The 16,610-nt window shown below is 44.7% G+C and overlaps 1 protein-coding gene across 2 annotated transcripts in view; it reads right to left on the minus strand.

The window, feature by feature from the left end:
• VWA8 (von Willebrand factor A domain containing 8) overlaps positions 1-16,610 on the minus strand; it is a 390,356-nt gene that overhangs the window by 17,219 nt on the left and 356,527 nt on the right. For both annotated transcript variants that reach the window (XM_086328813.1, XM_086328812.1), the window contains 2 exons: positions 14,753-14,878; positions 12,105-12,263 (listed from right to left, as the gene is read on the minus strand). In XM_086328813.1, coding sequence (XP_086184939.1) covers positions 12,105-12,263; positions 14,753-14,878 — 285 coding nt within the window. The remainder of the gene's footprint in view (positions 1-12,104; positions 12,264-14,752; positions 14,879-16,610) is intronic.

Consider the following 16,610-nt stretch of genomic DNA (forward strand, 5'->3'; position numbering starts at 1 on the left):
ACCATTCTCAGGTAGGACTGCTGACAGGCAACCAGCCAAGGATTAGACAATAAATATAATTAAAAAGGTCAAGAGATGTGCCAACAGAACTCTAGGGTGTAGACAATGATCTACAGTATCAGTTACTGCTAAGCTTTTCATAGAGAAGTCAGTGTAAAGAGAATGATGTTCTGGAGGTCACAGACTCTAGCCTTAGCTCCAACTTTAACAAGCTTTGTGATCTTAGGTGAGTCACTTAACCCCTCCAAATCTTATTTCCACATTACAAATAATGCTGGCTTAGATGACCTCTAACCCTGTGTGCTTGTAAACCACTGAGCCTCTCTGACTAGTAGGGATGATCTCTGTTTCACCTAATCTCAGAGGGTCATTGAAAGGCTAGGACAATACATTTAGTGAGTATAATGTCAACGTTATGGTTTACAAAGTGCTTCTGTCTATCTCATTTCATTCTGATTTTCTCCACACCTTTGTGATTGGTGTTCTTAATATCATTTCCCAAATTAAAAAAATCTATGCTCAGAGAGATTAACAGGCTTTCTTAAGGTCAGAGATCTAGTGGTGGCGGAGGTGGAATCTGAATCCAGGTACTCTAAGTCCAATGCTTTTACTGAAGAGAAACAACCTTTCCCTAACTACTGCCCGCCCTTCTAGCCTGTCCCAGTCTTTACCTAGGATTTTTGAACTTTCACATCTATGATTGAGTCCATTCTGAATTCTTGTTTAACTCTGAATGGACTTAGAGAAGTCTGTATACCCTTCTTCACTTTTACTTCCAAGCAGCAGCAAGAATGTATTCAGGAAATTCCCTGGTGGCCCAGTGGTTGGGACTCTGTGTTTCCACTGCCAGGGCTTGATCCCTGGTCACGGAACTAAAATCCCTCAAGCTATGTGGTGTGGACAAAAAAAATAAATAAATAAGTAGAAAAAAAGTCCATTTGGGAATTCTTTGGTGCTCCAGTGGTTAGGACTCAGAGCTTCCACTGCCATGGGCCTGGGTTCAATCTCTGGTTGAGGAGCTAAGATTCTGCAAGCTGCATGGTACAGCCAAAAAAAAAAAAAAAAGAATTTATCCAAAGCCTGAGCTGATGATTGATTTCTCTTTCTAAATGTGTGAAACATGCCTGAGATATTAGAAAAAGGAGAGTGATAGATGTTGAACTAAGTTTTTGATAGAAGGAATTTTCCCAGCAGGTGCTGGTTTGAGTCACACCTTTCCCCATCTTTCTGACCAAGATATCTTTGAGAAAAGTATGTCTCCTACACCTCCTTTGGGTGACGGAGGAGAAGATAAGAGTGCTTTATGTAAATGGTACATATGCACTAGAGAGGCAAATATCAATGAGCTTCTATTTATTCAGTTATTCAGTCATTCATCAAATAGTTTCTAAACGCCTAAGTCTGTTCCAGCTTTGTTATAGGGACTGGAGTTTCACTGAGGAGCAGGGTAGTCATGGAGCTTATATTCTAGTGGAGAAACGAACAAACAAGCAATCATATAAAGCAGGGTGATCTTGTGTGTACCCAGTTATGTTCAACTCTTTGTGATCCCAAGGACTATAGCCTGCCAGGTTCCTCTGTCCATGAAAATTTCCAGGAAAGAATACTCAAGTGAGTTGCCATTTCCTACTCTAAGTGATCTTCAGTTCAGTTCAGTTCAGTCGTGTCCGACTCTTTGCGACCCCATGAATCGCAGCACGCCAGGCCTCCCTGTCCATCACCATCTCCCGGAGTTCACTCAGACTCACGTCCATCAAGTCGGTGATGCCATCCAGCCATCTCATCCTCTGTCATCCCCTTTTCCTCCTGCCCCCAATCCCTCCCAGCATCAGAGTCTTTTCCAATGAGTCAACTCTTCCCATGAGGTGGCCAAAGCACTGGAGTTTCAGCTTGAGCATCATTCCCTCCGATGAACACCCAGGGCTGATCTCCTTCAGAATGGTCTGGTTGGATCTCCTTGCAGTCCAAGGGACTCTCAGGAGTCTTCTCCAACACCACAGTTCAAAGCATCACTTCTTCGGCGCTCAGCTTTCTTTACAGTCTAACTCTCACATCCATACATGACCACTGGAAAAACCATAGCCTTGACTAGACGGACCTTTGTTGGCAAAGTAATGTCTCTGCTTTTTCATATGCTATCTGGGTTGGTCATAACTTTCCTTCCAAGGAGTAAGCATCTTTTAATTTCATTTGCTCCTAAATTACAGCTTTCCAAGTATACCGATTGGGCAGAAATAATATGGCTGCAAGAACAAGGAATAAAACGTGAATGAAGAAAAGGCCATGAAGTGGGAGTCAGACATCCTGGCTGTTTACGGTTTAGCTGTGTGACTTTGGGATGTAGATTTTTATTTTCTCATCTTAAAACAGAGGCTGGTGAAAACAATTTCCAAGATCCTCTCTGTTCCCAAGACCCTGTGAGAATTCTGGGGGCCCACCCAAGAAATGGAACGAGAAAGTCTGCCTCACTTAGTTACAGGGACACCTGTGCCTGTTTTCTCCTGTCAAGGGAGTGAGTCATCTAAGTCTAGGTGGGGATGACTGTTCATTCCCGAAAAGAATGCCTCCACAATCTGTAAGAAATAATGATCCAGTGTTGGCCCTAGAATAGCGGTTTTCTAACTCTAAAAATTTTTAAAGCAGTGGAATTCTTTCTCCAAATGAAATATTGCACAAAGCCCAGATTGTGAAACGTCATACAATATCAATACAAGTGGAATTGGTTTGGTGGAATTGGGGATGAAGGGGGAAGGGGTAAAATGTGCCGTCCACACACCTTCGCCCTCCGACATCCTCAGGGGCTCCTCCTACTCTGTTAGGGAGCCTCCCTGGTGGTCTAGTGATGAGGACTTGGCGCTTTCTCTGCCGTGGCCTGAGTTCAGTCTCTGATCGGGGAACTAAGATCCCACGAGCTGTGCGGCGCAGCCAAAAGAAGAAAGATGAAACCACAGTCTTAGAAGTGATTTATATGTCTCCACGGAAACACTACATTTGAGAGGTTTTTTCCAAGTTCAACTTCTCAATAATTCAGCTTATTTTCTGGTGTCACTATTTGAGTGCTCAGTAGAGAAATACCTAACTTCTGGTGTTACTGAATATTTTGAAGGAAAAAAAAATTAAATTAGGCATTAAGAGCTTTTGCAAAGGTGATCTGCTTTAAGGTTATAGTGAAAATATTCCCAGGGCTTGGAGAAATCATGAGGAACAAACTGGAATGAAGGTAAAGGAAAAAAACGCTTCCTGACTTAAATGAAATGGCTCCCTACTTTTCAGGCCAATGTTTAAGTGCTAGGTGACCATTAAAAATTCTGCTGGTTATAAGATTAGAGGACTTTATGCTGATTATTCGGAGAAGGCAATGGCACCCCACTCCAGTACTCTTGCCTGGAAAATCCCATGGACGGAGGAGCCTGGTGGGCTGCAGTCCATGAGGTCGCTAAGAGTCAGACACGACTGAGCGACTTCACTTTCACTTTTCACTTTCATGCATTGGAGAAGGCAATGGCAACCCACTCCAGTGTTCTTGCCTGGAGAATCCCAGGGGCGGGGGAGCCTGGTGGGCTGACATCCACGGGGTCGCATAGAGTCAGACATGACTGAAGTGACTTAGTAGCAGCATGCTGATTATTAGCAAATAATGTTGCTCCTGTCTTAAGCCTTCTTCAGTGGTTCCTGAGAATAACTGAACTCAGTGCGTAGAACAATTATGAGAAACTTAAAAAATTCCAGATGCCTCTGAAACGTGTTCTGCCACTGAATTACTTTTTCTTTTCAGACATTCTTGCTCAAAGGTCCTTTCCTTCTCAGTAATTCTTACTTATGCATTTTGCTAAGCTGCAATAAAAGTGGAAAGTGAAGTGTTAGTTGCTCAGTCATGTCTGACTTGTCAAGACCCCAAGACTGTATCCCGCCAGGCTCCCCTGTCCATGGGATTCTCCAGGCAAGAATCCTGGAGTGGGTTGCCAGCTCCTCCAGGGGATCTTCCAACCCAGGGATCGAACCTGGGTCTGCTGCATTGCAGGCAGATTCTTTATTGTTTGAGCCCAGCTTCAACTTGGATTTGGACTCTAATGACCCAGAGCCCAGGAGCTGAGCCCAAGACAAAGAAAACACACAGCAGAGGCCAAGAGAGAGGCTGTGGGAAGAGTCCAGATCCCTGAGCCAGGCCAGTGGCTTCCAAAGTTTTTAAAGCAAACACAGACTAGAGAGCCTTACAACGGAGGTATAACTGCAGGAAGACAACATAAAGAACTTTCTGGAACTGGGGAGTAGGGAGGCTCAGCATATGCTGCTGAATTCCTAACATATGACAGCACATGCAATGCCATCCTGGGCTATGGAATATATAATTTTCACTAGGAACTCCTAAAACTGTCATTTGCTCATGCCTCATTTTATATTTGTTAAGTGACACACTTTCATTACTTATTCCTAGTCCTTATGTTTCCTTCAGAGAAGAGAACATCAAAGTACAGAGAGATTAAATGAGTTGGATATGATCACATAGTATAAAGATACAGAACATGGACTTCCCTGGCTGTCCAGTGGTTAAGACTATGCCTTCCAATGCAGGGGGTGCAGGTTCGATTCCCGGTTGGGGAGCTAAAATCCCACATGCCTCCTGGCCGAAAAACCAAAACATAAAACAGAACCAACATTGTAACAAATTCAATAAAAACTTTAAAAATGGTCTTCTCAGTTCAGTTCAGTTGCTCAGTCATGTCTGACTCTTTGCCACCCCATGGACTGTAGCATGTCAGGCTTCCCTGTCCATCACCAACTCCCAAAGCTCGCTCAAATTCATGTCCATCGAGTCAGTGATGCCATCCAACCCTCTCATCCTCTGTCGTTCCCTTCTCCTCCTGCCTTCAATCTTTTCCAGCATCAGGGTCTTTTCCAATGAGTCAGCTCTTCGCATCAGGTGGCCAAAGTATTGGAGTTTCAGCTTCAGCATCAGTCCTTCCAATGAATATTCAGGACTGATTTCCTTTAAGATGGACTGGTTGGATCTCCTTGCAGTCCAAGGGACTCTCAAGAGTCTTCTTCAACACCATAGTTCAAAAGCATCAGTTTCGGCATTAAGGTTTCTTTATGATCCAACTCTCACATCCATATATGACTACTGGAAAACCCATAGCTTTGACTAGACGGACGTTTGTTGGCAAAGTAATGTCTCTGCTTTTTAATATGCTGTCTAGGTTGGTCATAGCTTTTCTTCCAAGGAGCAAGTGTCTTTTAATTTCATGGCTGCAGCCACCATCTGCAGTGATTTTGGAGCCCAAAAAAATAAAGTCTCTCGCCGTTTGCCATTAAGCGATGGGATCAGATGCCATGATCTTAGTTTTCTGAATGTTGAGTTTTAAGCCAACTTTTTCACTCTCCTCTTTCACTTTCATCAAGAGGCTCTTCTTCTCCCCCCAGAAAGATACAGAACCGAGTGAACGGGACTCTGTCACTTGATGTATATGTATCAGATGTCTCTGAGAAGGTACCAAAAAAAAAAAAAATCTGCCCACTGTGGCCACTGGCAGGGAGGGTAACTGGGAGCTGAGAGAGGGGAGCAAAGGCTCATTCTTCACCCTGACTTCTTTTGTGCCTTTTACACAGTGTACTATGTGCTCCCATTACTTGTATCTCAACATAGTTCATAATACACAGAGAAAGGTCTTGCAGAATGCACGTAGGCTCCATCCCGCCACCTGCTTGCCTTCTTCAAAGGAGGCCTGGTGAGTGCCAGCAGAGCCTGGGCAGCTGTGGATACTCGCACCCTGGTTATGCTGGCAGGGGTGGTAGGGAGGCTATACACAGTGTCTCCAGTGTACCCACTGCGGGGGGAAGCCTGTCAGGAGTTCTGGAGAATAGAGGCTATTGGGATGAGGTACATGACACCAAGATAAAGTAGCCGACAGATCCAGGATATTCTACCGGACAGATGATCTGGAGTCTCTAGAGAGTGGCCATCACGAAAAGAAAAATGACAGCGGCAGGAAAGGCAGTGGCCCAGGTTACCAGGGGCTAACAAGACAGGCACGAAAAATGAGGCGGGGACTGCGACCGAATCCCAGATTGAGAAAGATAGTTAGTAACTATTGGGATGGTTTATATTCCATAGCCCAGGAGGGAGGGCAACCATTGGGATAGTTGGGGAAAGTGAACAGGGCTGAATAATTAAAAAATATATACTGGAGTGTAGTAACACTCAGGCGATGGCACCCAACTCCAGTACTTTTGCCTGGAAAATCCCATGGACGGAGGAGCCTGGTGGGCTGCCGTCTACGGGGTCGCACAGAGTCGGACACGACTGAAGCGACTTAGCAGCAGCAGCAGCAGCACTGTGCTAGTTTCTGCTGCACAACAAAGCGGATCAGCCCCATGTTTCCATGTGTCCCCTCTGCTTTGGATTCCTTCTTGTCTAGGCCACCAAGGAACACTGAATACAGCTCCCTGTGCTGTCCAGTAGGTTCCCGTTAGTCTCTATTTTATACACAGTATCAATAGTGGATATATATTAATCCTAATCTCCCAACTCATCCCCACTCCCTCCTCAGCATCCACACACCTGTCCTCTACCTCTGTGTTTACAATAGAATATTACTCAGCCATAAAAAGGAACGAAACTGGGTCATTTGTAGACAAGAATGGACCTAGAGACTGTCATCTAGAGTGAAGTAAGTAAGAGAGTGAAAAACAAGTATGATATATTAACCCATACATGTGGAATCTGAAAACACTGGTATAGATGATCTTATTTACAAAGCATAAATAAAGACATGGATTGCATATTATAAGTATGATGAAATTATTGATGATTTTCTTAGAAGTAATAATGATATTGAGATCATATTAGGGAATGTCTTGACTCTTAGCAGAAGTATAGTAAAGTATTTAGAGATAAAGAAGTATGACAGTTAGGACTTACTTTCCAATGCATCAGAGAGGATAAAAAGAGTATATATTCAGAGAGGAACATAAAGCGGATGAGGGAAAAAGGGATCACTTGGTGAATCTAAGCAAAGGCACACGGGTGGTCATCTTACAGTTCTTTCAACTTTCTTGTAGATGAAACCTTTTTCAAAATAAACAAATTTGGAAATAAAGGGGAAAAGTTTAAAAACAAAACAAAACAGGGAAAACAAAGAGAAGCGTCCTGGGCTAGTCTAGCCTTCCGCCTCTGGGCCAAGCCCGTAAAGTCTCTGAGTCTTGGTTTCCGGTCTGAGGAATGAGGAAACTGGAGGGAGTGAACTGTGAGGTGACCGCAGCTCTAAAGGGCAGGGTCACAGTGAGGAGTCTGCAGGCGCAGGACCGGAAGTCCTCCGCATCCTGACTTCCCTCCCCCTCCCTCCAGACGCCCAGTGAAGGACCACTTCTCCTCAGAGAGCTCATCTTGTGAAATCGTAAGGATTTTCTCCTGTTGTGAAGACTTTAATCCTTCTAGTTTCGTAAGACTTTCTGTGCTCTTAAAAAGACATCTGCAGGAACTAGATGTAGTAAATGTGAGGGGTATAAAAGAAAATGCACAAAATCAAAACCATTAAAGTACTTCCTGTTAAAAATCAAATAGCATAAAACACGATGAAGCTTCGAGCCCTGAAAGACCTTTGTTGTATCTCAGTGTCTTCCTGTAATTTCACCTGGATTTGTCAGTAAATCAAGTATATTTCAATAAAAATGTTTAGAAAGTCAAATATAACTATGTTACCTTCTCAATATTTCTGTAGTTTCACAGATTAAAAAAATGAGGAAATTCTTTACAGTGTTGGGGCAATTGAAGAGACCCTCACAAGTACCGTATATTAACGCATATATGTGGAATCTGAAAAGACTGGCATAGGTGATCTTATTTACAGAGCAGAAATAGAGACACGGACGTAGAGAACAAACATAGGGATACCAAAAGGGGAAGTGGGGGAGGAGATGAACTGGCAGATTGGGATTGACGTGTGCACACTATTGACATGTGTCTGTGCTCATCGTGTCCGACTCTTTGCGACCCCATGGACTACAGAGGAGCCTTCCAGGCAAGAATACTGGGGTAGGTTGTCATTTCTTCCTCCAGGGCATCATCCTGACCCAGGATCCAACTCCTGTGGCTCTTGCATTGAAGGGCAGTTTCTTTTACCACTGAGTCACCTGGGCAGCCCCTACACTATTGATACTCTTGTCAGTAAGGGTGGCTCACTGCAGCTCTGATGCTCAATGGAAGAAGAAAGGGCTCTGTATTTTGAACCACTTCCTACCCTCTGAGTGTTTCCTCCATGCCCAAGCCCTAAGAAACCAGTTAGAAGATCCCATACTTTTCTGTTCCTTATCAGTTCCTTATCATACTTTTTTGTTCCAAAGAAAGAGTTCTTTGTTTCCTTATTTATTATCATCTATCTGGGCTTCGGTGGCCCTAGTGGCGAAGAGCCCACCTGCCAATGCAGGAGACATAGGAGATGCGAGTTCCACCCCTGGATCAAGGCGATCACCTGGAGAAGGAAATGGATACCCACTCCAGGATTCTTGCCTGGAGGATTCCATGGAGAAAGGAGCCTGGCATGCGATGGTCCACGGGGTCACAAAGAGTTGAACATGGCTGAAGTGACTTAGCAAGCACACGTGAAATAGATAACTAATGAGAACCCAGCGTATAGCACAGACGCTCTGCTCAGTGCTCTGTGGTGATCTAAATAGGAAGGAAAGCCGAAAGAGGGGATATGTGTATACAGATAGCTGATCACTTTGCTGTACAGTAGAAATGAACACAACATTGTAAAGAAACTATGCCCCAATAAATTTTTTTCAAATAATAAAAAGAAAAAAGGTGGGAAAAGCCCTAAAAAAAAAAAAAAGAGAGAGACTGTGAGCAAAATACTACTTTGGGGATGGTTCCCCAAAGGCGGGTGTCTGGAGAGGTGTGCTGTGCTGTGTCTTTATTACTGCATGCCTCTGTGGAGTCATCTATCAGAATTAATTTTTATAGGTCTTCCTTGAAAGGTTACAAGCTCAAGGTTGGCAGGCAACGCTGTACCTGAAAGACCACTGCTCTTAGCAAGTGCTCAATCAGCGCTTGTAATTTTGTTGAATTTAGCTGAAATTCAGCAGGTCATGTGCCAACAATTTGTTTTCTAATTGTCAATCAGAAACAAAACAAAACAAGATCTTGTGAATGCTTGTTTCTTTGATATTATTTCTTTTTTTGTACAACATGTCCAGTTTGGCTAATTGTTCTTCCAGATTACAGACTTTTAACGGTGAGAATTAGACAAACACAAATCTCTCCATATATTCCGCATGTGCGATGCAGTGAAATGTCCAACATGCTCCCTCCCTGTTAGCTTGGTCACTTCCTGCCTTCTGTCTCAACCTTTACCCAGTCCTGGGGAACTCTGTCAGTCCATTTCTTGCTGAACTTCTACTGAATCTTTCTAAAAATCTGCAAGAAGTAGCTTCACATACAGAACAGTTCCATTCTCATAGACATAGAAATCCTCTTTCTAATGGAAAAATTTTTTCTAGGTAACTATGAATATCTAGATAACTCTGGGCTTCCCATGTGGCTCAGTGGCAAAAAGAATCTCCCTGCCAAGACAGGAATTGTCAGCAACCCCAGTTTGATCCTTGGGTCCAGAAGATCCCCTGGAGAAGGAAATGAAAACCCACTCCAGTATTCTTGCTTCTTGCCTGGAAAATCCCACGGACTAGAGGAACCGCGTGGGCTAGTCCACAGGGTCGTAAAGAGTCGGACACGACTGAGCATGCACGCACCACATATATGAATATGCCGGTTTTAACTGTGGAATGTTTGCTGTGGTTTATGAGGAGTTAAAATCTTCATGTAACTCAAAGGGAGCTCAAAGGGAGCTGAGGTACCCTGGGCTTTAAGATCCACAAGAGAAGTGAATGGGCTGATCTAATTATTCGCAGAACCCAAGGTTTTAAAACATGGGTGGGATTTATGCTGGTACAATGGATGTCTAACCATCTACTTCAACACAGTGGTCCACGTGATTGAAGAATTATGCTCCATCTTATATTAGCAAAGACCTAAATTACTTAAAAATGTTAAACCCATATGACATAAAAAAGTACATACACAGTGGAATATTACTCAGTCATAAAAGAAGGAAATAATGCCTTCTGCAGCAACATGAATGGACCTAGAAATTATTGTACTAAGTGAAGTAAGCCAGACCAAGACAAGTATCATATGAGAACACTTATATGCAGAATCTAAAAAAGAAAAAAAAACCCAAATGAACTTATTATTGTACTAAGTGAAGTAAGCCAGACCAAGACAAGTATCATACGAGAACACTTATACGTAGAATCTAAAAAAGAAAAAAAAAAACCCAAATGAACTTATTTCCAAAACAGAAAGAGAGTTATACACACAGAATACAAACTTATGGTTATCAAAGGGGAAAGGGATGAGGGGAGGAGTACATTAGGAGGATGGGATTAACATACACACACCACTATATATAAAATAGATAAGCAACAAGGACCTACTGTATAAAACAGGGAACTACACTCAGTATCATGTAATAACCTATAACAAAAAAGAATATGAAAAAGAATATATATATATATGAATCACTTTGCTGCATACCTGAAACTAACATGATATTTTAAATCAACTGTACTTCAATAAAACATTTTAAGAAAACACAGAAAAGTAAAAAAAAAATCAAAATCAAGAAAAACTCATTTGAAGGGAGGGAGGGCCAAGGAGGGAAAGCGCTGAACACTCGTCTGGGAGCCATAAGGCAGAACAGGGCCGGCCTGGCCGTGCTCGGATCGTGGCACAGAGACTCCTGGCAACTGAACCCAGGAGGGGTCTGGGGCAGCCCCGTGGTGCTCACTGGTCACCAGGGGCAGCGAGTTCTAGCTCCTCAGGGAGACAGAGCTGCTCCCCATGGCAAGGGCCCACATCCCACTCATGTTTGCAGGACATGGACGCTTATCCCTTCATCGTAAAAGGATTCACACAGAGCTTCACACAAGGGACTCTGGGAGCCTCGCAGCCTCGAAAGGGGGCCCAAAGTCAACGAAGCGGCGGGTTTCAGTCTGCTTCTTGCTGTATCCATCACAACACACGGACATGGCTCAGCACAGTAATCCCAGGTGTGGGCGGGATGTCAAGCTAAGTCACGGGAGATGGGCTGTTTCTGAAGGACGTGTTTGATCCCCAACGCGGTTGAGAATATTTAGGATAGACTGAGTACCCGTGACCCATGGCTGCACATATATTGCTCCTCTCAACTGAACTGCTGATAATAATTACTCAGCACTGTGTTCAGGTTATTTGCTCTGGTCAAAGCCAGGAGTACGGGTACCCTTCGCAGAGCTCAGGTCTCTGAAGGAGGAGGCAAAGCAAACTCAGCGATGACAAAAGGGATATCACTGAAAGGGGATCGATCATTTCTCCCAGGGCAAGCAACTTCGCCGTCAGCTGTGTGACCCTCCCTGTGAGCCAAGGCAAGGCAACGCTGAGAACCGTGATAGGCGGCCTGGTTGGTGATGCAGCAGGCATGGATGGGTGGGTGAGGGGTGCTGGGGTGGGGATGGTGGCCCTGAGAAACCTGGGGAGACGCCTGCCGTGCTTCTATCTGCCTGTTTCTGCCCCTCCCCACCCCACTCCAACGTGCGGCTTCCTGGGTGGCTCAGCGGTAAAGAATCCGCCTGCCGATGCAGGAGACGCAGGTTCCATCCCTCGGTTGGGAAGATCCCCTGGAGAAGGAAATGGCAACCTGCTTCAGTATTCTTGCCTGGGAAATCCCATGGACAGAGGAGCCTGGTGGGCTCTAGTCCAGAGGGTGCCAAAAGAATCTGACACGAAACAACAACAACGGCAACACCACAACATCGCACAACTTGTCAAGGGAAGTGCTTTCTTCTGTAGCTACTGGTCTTTAGGTCACGGTCTTATCATTTTCTGATTATTAGAGCAGATGAAACAGAAGGCTCCCTTTCTCGGTGCTGACAGATGGGGTGATGAGAAGATGAAGACCCTGTCTGCTCCAGGTGAGCACCCCCCAGCCAGCCTCATGTCCTGACTCGGGGCGACTTCTGGGCAGATGGGGTCTGGGGTGCCTCTCGCCCTCCACAGTTCACGCCATTACCTTAAACTTCTCCTCATAGTTCTCGAAGGCCTCCATGACCATGCACACAGCTTCCATAGAGCGCTCGAGCCGGCCATCCACCCCGTTGAAGCGGTACATGCTGCCCGACACGTCTACCACCAGGCGCAGGCGCTTGGGTTTCTGTTGGGGGCTGCCCATCTGAGGGAGGGATGACAGAAAGGCCTTGAGAACCAGAAACCATCACTGGCTGCTGTTCTGAGGGGTCTCACGCCAGCCCCAGAATGCCAGCGGCCAGGTAGGTAGGTCAGCTGTAGGCTGCGCCCTGCACAAGGCTGTCCTGGCAGGTGGGGAGGCATGGGTTGCTACTGTTGGGAATCGGGTCGCACAGCAGGTGAGTAGCAGGCTCCCCGTCAATCATATTACCTCCCAAGCTCTGCCTTATGTCAGATCAGCGGCGACATGAGATTCTCATAGGAGCACAAACCCTACTGTGAACTGCGCATGTGAGGAATCTAGGCTGCATACTCTTTATGAGAATCTAATGCCTAATAATTTCATTCTGAAGATGAGATGGTTGGATGGTATCACCGACTCAATGGACATGAGCTTAAGCAAACTCCAGGAGATAGTGGAAGACAGGGAAGCCTGGTGTGCTGCAGTCTACGGTGTAGCAAAGAGTCAGACACGACTTAGCGACTGAACAATAACAATTATTTCATCATATAATCACAATGTAATAATAATAGAAATATCAATAAAGCGCACAATAAACAAAATGTGTTTGAATCATCCCGAGACCATCCCCCCCACCAACCCTGCTTGGTCCGTGGAAAAATTGTCTTCCATGAAACCTGTCCCCGGTGCCCAAAAAGTTGGGGACTGCTGATCTACAGAATTTCAGTAAATGGAGCTTCAGATTTGTGTTGGTAGTTGGGGCCACACGGGGGAGGATTTTCCTTTGGAATATGGTCCTTTGGAGGACCAACCTAGTCCAGTAAGACTTCCTTAATGAGACTGATGCCATCTTAAAAACAATAATCAGGAAAGAATATAAACCCCAATGTGTCATTTTCCCATTAAGCTTTAGAACCAGTTTCTCTAGGAAGATGGAGCTATTCTGGCAGCCCACAGCGATTTTACCTGTTGTGTGGTGACCTGAAAATCACTTCCACATGGTCAGTAAGAAATGTCAGATTCCTAAAATCAGGGATGTGAGGGGCAGGGGCCTCTTGCAAAGAAGTGAAGGAAAAACTCTCTTCCTGTCTTTTGTCTTTAGGAAGCTTTCAGTTTTCTACTCCTTCCAGTGACTGAATTACTGCTTCTTTTTACTTTTCCTGGCATTAAAGGCACGAACGTGGCATCGAACTACAGGTCAGCAAGAACCATCAATTAAAATGTGAAACGCTTAGGAGTTTCAGTTTGGTTTTGGACCCAGGCCTGCCGATGTGCAGAAAGAAAAACAAAAGTATGCTTGTCAGATTTACTTACAAGAGAAAAAGGAGAAAAATTCCAGATTATTCGGTTACCATACACTCGGTGACATGTATGAAAACGAATGAGCAAAGTTAGTCATTTGAAGAAAATGCTGTGGGTTCTGGAGTGTACTGGTTGGAGACAGATTCAGTGTACTTCTGAAAAGCTCGTTGAGTCTGCCTGCGTCAGGCACTGCCTACAGTGCCTCGTGCTGCCATGACGACCCACACTTTCAGATGTATTTAAGCACAGTGGTGGCCCACAGTGAGTCCGTGAAGAAAGCGGCCACTGGCTTATACCAGCATGGCCCCCTCCACCCCACCGACCCCCCAGGTCTCAGTGGCTGCTCAGCAATTCCAGTTATTCGAGGATTTTCAAAGTCCATAGCCCTCTAAGAGACTCACCTACTTGCCATTTTTTGCCTCTTGTATTAGTGCAAATATTTTAATGTTATGACTCTTAAACTTTACACTCTGGGAGAAATCCTTATTTTCTAAAAATTTCTTTGGTCACAGGATAAACACAGATCTTTAAAGGAACAGAAGAGCAGAAAACCACTAAGGTGGCTCTAGTGTTCTCATCTGTGTCACCCTCTGGGATTCAGGGACACGGAGTGACTTGCGTTTCCCCTCTAGGGCACTGCTCTGTGTCCTGGGGGCTCGTCTGCGAGATGGCAGCGGCCTCTCTGGCTTCCAGCGGCTGCTGGCAGGCACTGGCGGGACACCAGAGCCGGGGGTGGCATGTTCATTTCCTCTGCCCCTGTCCCGCGGCCCGAGGGTGGTCCTCCTTCTGCTTACGGCCGCGGCTCTTGGCAGGCAGCCCTCTCCATGACCCACCGTGTCCAGGTTCCAGTAAGTGCCCTCTCCTCCGGCCTTTCACACTAAGGGCAGATCCTTGCTGTTGGAAGACCACACTGTCTCTTTTTGGACTTCCTACACCCCACCCTTACTTGTGTAAACAGTCTTTTTATTAGGTTCCCTCAAATGCTCAATTTGAGTGTGCCTGGTATTTCTTGACTCATGCTGGAATCTTGATTCATATAATAAACAGTGTAATATTTATGTTTTCTTCTAATTAAAAAAAAATATATAATGCTTTCCTTGATGGCCATATTCAGGGTTTATAGTCTTTCGACTAAAACAGCAACTCCAGGAAGCGTCTGCCTGTGAAGAAGGTCAAACTACAGATCGAGGCTCCCAGGGCACCATGCTTACCTGTGGCTCCAGCTCACCCCGGCGTTTGTAGATGGCTTTTTCTCCAGTCAGCCCATCAATGATCTTGGCATCATCTAGCTCCCCAGTAGCCTGGTGTCTTAGCCACTGTCTTTCTTTACCTTTAGCCTACAAAGACACACATGTGAATGCTTACTTTAGTTCTGGAGAGTCCCTGATACATTTTATGCATGAATAACAGGAAACACGGAGCTTCCCTGGTGGCTCAGTGGTAAAGAATCTGCCTGTCAATGCAGGAGACAAGGGTTCGATCCCTGGATTGGGGAGATTCCACGGAGAAGGAAATGGCAACCCACTGCAGTATTCTTGCCTGGAGAATCCCATGGACAGAGGAGCCCATGGGGCTGCCAAAGAGTTGGACGTGACTGAGCAACGAAATAAACTGAACAACAGCAACAGGAAACACACCAGGGATCTTTTCAATACGTGCTGGCTCTGCACGAGCGCAGCTTCATAAATGGACTGGTTTCGGCTCTGCTGACAAAGAAATGCCCTTTGTGTAGATTTTGTCCATTACATGTGTTTTAACATATGGAAGGACAAAATGGGCTCCCGGCACATATGAACAGGATAGTGGTATGCAAATGAACCTCTGAAGAAGTATGCGACATCTGGAGTGTAATGGTGGTGCATTTCTTCTGGACTTCCTGTCACGGTACTCCTAGAAAATTTATTAGCTAACAAATTAAGTAGCTTGAACTTGTTAACATTGTCCGCAAGCACAGAGAAAACGTAGTCTTCAGGTTCTTAAATGTGATCTTCAGATTCTTCCTTTTCAAGAAGTTGTTGTTCAAGTTCTCTGACTTAGAGTACAAATGGGAACAGCTGAGAACCATAGCACACAAACATTTTGTACTGTACTGACATTCTGATCATCTACATTCAAAAATCTCCTAAATTACTTTTCTAAAGATATTTCCACATAATGCTTAAAACTATGCCCAGTGGACTAAGATGACAGTTAAGTGATAAAGAGTCGTAATATCCCAATGAAGGCACAGGTTTATCAAAGCTGATACGTACATTAAGAACCCAGACAATGAAATACTACTCGGTGCTAAAAACAAATCAGCTGTCAAGACACGGAACGATATGGAGGTAACTTAACTGCATATTACTAAGTGAAAGAAGTCCATCTGAAAATGCTATAGCATGTATGGTTCCAACAAGACGACATTCTGCAAAAGGGCGAAACTATGGAGAACGTAAAAGAAGTCAGTGGTTGCCAAGGGTTGGTGGAGAGGGAGAGATGAAAAGGCAAGGCACAGAGGATCTTTAGGGCAGTGAAACTTCTAGAGGATACTGTAATGGCAGATGCATGTCATTATACATTTATTCAAACCCACAGAATGTACAACACTCAGAGTGATTCCTAATGTAAACTGTGGACTTTGGGTGCGAATGTGTCAGTATAGGTTCATCAGTTGTAGCAAATGTACCGCATCGGTGGTGGATGTTGGTAATAGGGAAGGGCGTGTGTTGGGGCAGGAGGTAGATAGAAATTCTCTGCACTTTCTGCTTAATTTTCTGGGAATCTAAAATTGTTCTAAAAAACTGAAGTCTCTTAAAAAATCTAGTTATGAAAATAATGATGACTCTTTACTATACTGGGCCTATTTTCATTTCAGCAATGCACTTATCAAGACGAAGAGTGGCTCAGGGTAGAAAAAGCATCAGACTTGGATTCAGCATGTGAAAATCTTAGTTTTGTCTCACTTTGGGCAGTTATTGAGATTCTCTGTGTCTTTGCAGCCCCGTCTCCAAACTGAGGGGACACTGTGTCTGTGACCGTCTGTTTGAAGTATTACAGTCTGCATTTGGGCTTTGCTGGTGGCTCAGA

The sequence above is a fragment of the Bos grunniens genome, chromosome 12 (genome assembly GCF_055505025.1).
Source record: "Bos grunniens cultivar Pamir isolate PY7600 chromosome 12, Bosgru_T2T1.0, whole genome shotgun sequence".
NCBI lineage: Eukaryota > Metazoa > Chordata > Mammalia > Artiodactyla > Bovidae > Bos > Bos grunniens.